The following is a 6283-nucleotide window of genomic DNA, read 5'->3' on the forward strand; positions in this document are numbered from 1 at the left end:
TTTCTGTGAGGTCCCTTTTTGTTTTGGTTTTTTTTTCTCCCACAGCAGCTCACCTTGGGACCAGTCTTCTCCATGTATCCCTCCTTCAGGAAGTTTCTTGTCAGCCGATTTTTAATCTGACAAAAAGGCAAGAGTAACATTCACTTAGCCACATTTCTTTGCTGTTCCCTTTTGCCCCCAACCCTTCCTTCTAATCCCTCAAATTTAGCTGCCTTTTAAATTTGTGTTTGCAGAACTGCCTAGCCAGGATTCACTTCTGTTCCCAAAGTGCCCAGAACAGCAGAGAGTAGTGGTCCTCTGGCCATCCCAGGCCCTTTTACACATACTTTCCCATCCCTCTATCTAAACTGCAATTTCCACTTCTGTACCTGGGATCTAATAGTAGCTAATGGGCTCTTTTATCACATAGCCAAGTACCAGCAGGAGACTCAGCACTGTGCTCTGGTGCTGCCTTACCTCATTATCACTGGCAATGGGAAATGCTACCTTCAGATAATGGAACTGCACGGAGCGAATGGCATTGAACCAGTCCACTACCTCCTGAGAAGGGAAAAGGACAGGACAGAAAGCTTAGCCAGAGGAACAGTGAGCCATCTAAATTCACCCAGCTGCACCCAGTCCTGTGTTAACTACAAACACAGTCAGCTCTCCCTCCCCAGCAGCTAAAGCATCTTCACACACACACACACACACACACAGCCAGCACGGCTGCTCCATTCCCCACATGCACAGGCAGCACATCTGCACATCTTCTACGGCAGCTCCTCCCACACAAACTGACTCAGCCAGTGCTCCTGCCCTGCTCCCTGCAGCAAAACTCTCTCACAGACACACAGAGAGCCAGAACCCCCACCCTGTTACCTACAGCAACTCTCACACACACCTCCCATCCTACCCATGATTCAGACTATTTAATACCAGCAGCTTCTCAAATAATCTCAATTGCTTTGCAGTGTTTGATGCTAAAACAAGATACCTTTCCGCTTTCATGGTAGACAAATATATTTCGGGTCTTGTTGTCTTTGAGATAGGTGATCTGCAGGCCATTGGGGTTCCCAATCTTCACTGGCTGGAACGTAGCATTGATGACATCTATTTTAACATTGATTTTGGGTTCTTTGGCCTGAGAACAGAATGGCATTGGTCACGCATGAGCAATCCCAGTGGGAAAGAGATCCTAACTGACTTAGTGGAGTAAGGCAGGATCAGAGGATGTTAAAAGGTATTAACTGCCCCTTCCCAACAAAACTGTTGTAGCACAGAGTCCCTTCACAATGTGGAGTGGCCCAGCTCCTCCAATTTAGATTTCAGCTGTGCCTACTATGGAACTGCCAGTGAGACACTAAGAGCGCATCTGACTTTACAGCTGAGCCAGTCTAACGGCTAACTGACCCCAAAAGAAAAGACCTCACTCCTGCTCCTCCCTACCCCAAGCCATTCCCTCCTTTGCACCAGTATACTAGCATTTGCCCCATTCATTTCAGGGGGATGAACTAGCAGAAGAGTAGCCCTCCTCAAAACAAACCAAACAACAGGTTTTTGCCAACTTGGCTCACAGTGAGGTGAGGCTGTTTCCAGGGATGGTGCAGAATTACACAGCCTGGCAAATAGATAGGGGTGAAGTGAAAGATCAGCCCTTTTATCAGCAGTGAGGGAAGGGTGTGGGGATGCACAAAGGGAGGATGTGAGGAAAATGTCACCCAGACAGTAGGAAGGGGAACCCTCTCCTCAGTGACATATTTCTGTTATCATCCCTGGCCTGGGATGAGCAAGGCAACCTCAGAAACATGTGTAGGAAATAGAAACGTCTCTGTGACCCCGATGCCCTGGGTGGAGTATGCACAGAGGTGGGAGCTGACCACCATACTCACATCCTGCTTGGTGAAATACTTCAGACATCCCTCTCTCTCAGACAAGAGAAACTTGCGGGGTAGGAACTGCCCGTTGTCTCGGCCTCGCTTCCAGAGGATGCCCTCCTTCACCCCTAGCAGCAGAAAGGCCTCTTTTAAGAGCATTCCCCCACAGGCATGGGTAGGCATCAGAGAGCTGCATGCAGCTGGAGTCCCAGCCATACCTCTGGGATAAAGCATGTGATTGACCATTGCTGAGAACAAACATCTGTGAAGGAGACGTCTCACTTCTGACTTACACCTGAAGATGGTGGTGTTCCTGGGTTTGCAGCCCAGATAAATGGTCACCAAAAAAGACATTCCCAGATGCTTCCCACCTCCTAATCCAGCTCCCACTACTGCCTCTGACAGCGTGAGAGCCGACAGCATGAGAGCCGTCTCTCTGGTGAACACCAGAGTCCTAGCCCACACAGATCCTGGCATTGGACCAGAACTCTTCACACTTGACTCTGTAGGCCCTTGGGCTCCAGCACCTTGTGTCACAGCACTGGCAGTGACATTTCAAAGACAGCTTCTGTGGTTTGAGGGAGTGGCATGCAGCAGGACAGCAATTCCTTACTGCAGAGGTCTGGCTCCACCAGGACAGCAAATGCCTTTGAAAAATGGCATCTGGTCATACCAAGATTGGAAGCAACCTGTGGCAGTGCTAACCTACACTGCCCACAACTTAAACTCCCCCAAAACAATGCCCTGTAAGTACCAGCTGGGCTCTCAGGAGTATGTGTGGGATTTGCAACACTGACACTACAAGCTCTCTCCGCATGGTACTCAAAAGCCTCCAGTGAAAGAAACAGGCAGGATAGTTTGGTGCTGTGCTCTGCTCTTACCATCAGAATACGGCAGCTGTTTTCCCGGCTCAGTGAACTCTTTTCGCTCATATTTGGCCCGTATCCACTGTTCTCTCAGCACTCTGGGGAGAGAGGTGACAGGTAGCTCAGAAACAAACTAGAGGAACCCAGAACTGCCCTTCCCCCTTCCCTTCTGTATGTAGCAACTTACTGGCAGTCATTGTAGGTTGGCTGGTAATAGTAAATAGGGATATGAGCTTCGTATGTGGCTTTAGTCACAGCATTCCCGTGCTTGGCCAGAAACTGCAGAGTTAGAGAGAGAGTTAGTGCCTTCCCTTTGATGCAGACTCATGTTGGGCTTTTTCCCTCCTAACCCACTACCAGGCTAGATGCACACTGAACTCTAATGGAGCATTCTCTTCCCTGTCTATTGCAACACTCCAGCAAAGTCTGGCTACAGAAAGGTGGGTCTCGAAGGTCTTGTCTACTCTCAGAAGTTACACTGATTGCACCTGAATCAAGAGAATGCCATAAATGTCACTTCCGTGGGGCTGGGTGTACACACATTCAGTGGATTTGCTGCCATGCCTCACATCTCCAGGGAGACCGAGTTCAATGACAGCTCTGCAATGCTGTCTGGGAGGACATTCCAAACCTCTTCACTCCTCTCCAAAGAGCAGTGAGATACAGATTATTTTCTTTGGATCTCCAGAAAATTTTTTCAGTCCCCTGAAGATTAATGGGTTGAGGGGAATGTAACTAGGAGAAGTCGAGTTCCCATAAATGCCATTTTTCTCAAGAGAACACATTATATCTGGAAACTCTTCACAGAGCATGGGATTGTCCAAGATTTTCCCCTTGGTTTGCTAAATCCAAGAGGAGACATTGAGGCTGGATGGTGCTGGCAAGTGGGAAATGAGTAATCTGGAGCAACAGAGACCCTGAGCCTTGGCAAGACACATAAAGCATTAGCCATAAAGTAACAGGACATGGGGAGACAGACAAAGCAAGTGCATCATCCCTCTCCCGGTGGGTTATGGGGAGTATCCGGAGCATGAATAGCAAAGGGACTATACACTAGATCTAATCTCCAACTCTGTGAGGCCAAAGGGCTGATTTTCCCAGGACATGACAGTGTATGGCCTAGACCCAACCCACCTGATGTACTAGTGGGGATAAAGATCTCACCTGCACCTGAGCATCATCCCAGTGGTCCATCTTCAGGGATTTGACTTTGCTGATGCTAGGGATGTTGCGGTGAATTCCTGAGCAGCTGAGGCATATAAAGACACCCAAAGTAGAGGATGCCCAGTCAGGATCTGAGGGTAAAAAAAAGAGTATGACTAGACATGGTAAATTCCCCTGGAAGATAAGCCTCAACTGAGAAGACAGTCTGGAGAAATAGAGAGCTGGGTGATCACAGTTTCATTTGAGCTGATTAATTAACACTGAAGGTACAGGCAAGAAAAGGCATAACTATTAGTCAGTCCCTCATTCCCCCTGCTTCAACTACTTCACCTGAATCTCTATTGGCCTGAACCTTGAAAAACTCCAAAGTCCTCTGCAAACTCCCTTTGCGTAAGACGTCTTGGTCACCCAAGACGAAACTGAAACCACCTCTGGGAAAAGACTCCAGGAGCTGTTTAGTGCAGCACAGCAAACCCCAACAGCGTTTAGTTCAGGAAGTGGAAAGCAGCCTTGAATACAAAATTTTCCAGAGAGATTTTAAGAAAGTAAAATGGTACTAATTAGCCCAGTCTTAATTTGTCTTGGGTGGTACACTCTATGTGCCTCTTTTTGGAGGAGTACGATGGCTATTTTTAGCAGCACCTGTAGGACCTCCAACTGGATACCCTTTCGAGAGGGCAAGCCTTTCATTAAAAGACATCTCAGAGGCGCCTGTGGCAGGTTGTCAGCTCACAGCTGAGTCATGGAAGAGACAATGCCCTCCTGAATCATGCCTTCTTTCTGGAGCAGTTAGGATTTCACCGGGAGCTTTCCTGTCAGATCCTGACTGGGCATGACCTTGATTTGTATTTGAGATCTGACATGACTACAACCCAAAGTTCTGCAGTTACACAGCCCCTGCTCATCTGGCACTACTGTGACCCCGTCCTTCTTCCCACCAGCACTGCAGCAGCATCTCCTTCCTCCTCCCTTGCCAACTCACCTCCAGACAGAGAAAGCAAATATCCAGATATAGCAATGCCTCTCCTCCCTCTCTGCCCCAGGCTCCTGTACAGTCAGAGAGCCGGCACCAAACTGCTACTAGAGATCAGCCCCAGCTCCCTGCTTCTGACTCTGCCTCCAGCAGCCCTCAAGGACTCACCTGGCTTCCCACAGTCTGCGCACAAAGAGTTTTCCGCTCTTCTCCACACCTCCTTCAGGGCCTTCATGCTCCTCTCGTTGCCTCCAGCCATCATCTCCAAATGCCACCCCTCTGGGCAGGGCAGGGTCAGGAGGGCAGCTGCCTGCACCTTCTGCACCTGTGGGCCAACCTAACTGGGTTGCCCAAGGGAGAAGGAGCCACCAGAGAGCCAGAAGCTCTTGCAGACAGAGGAAAAAGGGGAAGGCAGGAGAAGCCGTAAATTTAATGGAAGGAGTGTGGAGGCCTTATGGCACACCTGAGCCAGCTGAGCACAAGCAGGGAAGAAGAGGCTGGAGTGCACCCAGACTGCGAGTGAGGAGCAGACCTGCCCCATGGGCGTGGAGGGAAGTGCAGCAATTAACCACAGAACTGGTTTTTCCGCATTTCTGCTGGTGAAAGGACAGACCAGGAAAAGAGCGCAAGCAGCAAGAGAGCCGATGAAGGCACGGTGGCCTTGGACTAGTAGCTGCCAGGCTGTGCCAGGACTCATCAAGCTCTGTGGGCTGGGGAGGAGTTGGCTTTGGCTGCCGCTGCAGCACTTCTGGAGCTTCCACCAAAGTCAGCTGGCCACCACACAAGCATTACGCCCATTTTTAGGGCAAGGACTTGAGGGCAGGAAAGGTTCAAGAGTTCAGCCAAAGCCACTCAAGTCAGCAGCCAAGAACACGGTGGTCCTGATGCCCCCACCTACTCACACTGGTACCTCTCCTCACTATTGACTACAGAAACCACAGCTGTTCAGCCAGGTTCTGCGTCTTGGAGACTCGTATCAGAGCCAAGACCCACTCCTGCACCAGCCTTCCCCATCTAAGAGCAGCACAGGTGCCACTAACACCAAACAGTGCCAATAGCTTGAAATAAACTCTCAGACCTTTACTGAAGAAATGCAGATGTTACTTATTTGAAGGAACGACCTTTATTAAAGAGATGCAGATATAAAATACGCAGAGGAGCAGCAAATTGGGTCTCAAGGGGAGAGATTGGGTACCACACTGGCTGCACAAGGCAGTGCCCTCAGAGCCTTCTGCCAGGAGGGAGTGAAGAGGAGCAGGAGCTGGAAGCTCTGAAGTCTGGAGAAGCCCCCTGCCTGCCCCAAGCTGGATGCCAGGGCTGGCAGCAGATGCCTGCAGGGTCCACGACGGCAGCTTCTCCCTCCTGGCCCCAGCTTGGAGAAAAAGTGCAGCAGGTGAAGGGACACACACAGGTCCGACATACCG

General features: G+C 50.0%; 1 protein-coding gene across 1 annotated transcript in view; it reads right to left on the reverse strand.

Annotated features, from left to right (window-relative positions):
- The window catches only part of LOC104524889 (arf-GAP with dual PH domain-containing protein 1), a 6514-nt gene extending 1396 nt beyond the window's left edge, over nucleotides 1–5118 (reverse strand). Inside the window, exons 1-8 of the mRNA XM_010167897.1 lie at nucleotides 5028–5118; nucleotides 3887–4017; nucleotides 2910–3001; nucleotides 2738–2820; nucleotides 1872–1984; nucleotides 977–1123; nucleotides 457–540; nucleotides 54–116 (exon numbers count right to left, since the gene is read on the reverse strand). Of these exons, the coding sequence (XP_010166199.1) occupies nucleotides 54–116; nucleotides 457–540; nucleotides 977–1123; nucleotides 1872–1984; nucleotides 2738–2820; nucleotides 2910–3001; nucleotides 3887–4017; nucleotides 5028–5118 (804 nt within the window). The remainder of the gene's footprint in view (nucleotides 1–53; nucleotides 117–456; nucleotides 541–976; nucleotides 1124–1871; nucleotides 1985–2737; nucleotides 2821–2909; nucleotides 3002–3886; nucleotides 4018–5027) is intronic.
- Between the last annotated feature and the right edge of the window lie 1165 nt (nucleotides 5119–6283).

This window comes from Antrostomus carolinensis, unplaced genomic scaffold, assembly GCF_000700745.2.
Source record: "Antrostomus carolinensis isolate BGI_N321 unplaced genomic scaffold, ASM70074v2 scaffold50695, whole genome shotgun sequence".
Taxonomy (NCBI): Eukaryota; Metazoa; Chordata; class Aves; order Caprimulgiformes; family Caprimulgidae; genus Antrostomus; species Antrostomus carolinensis.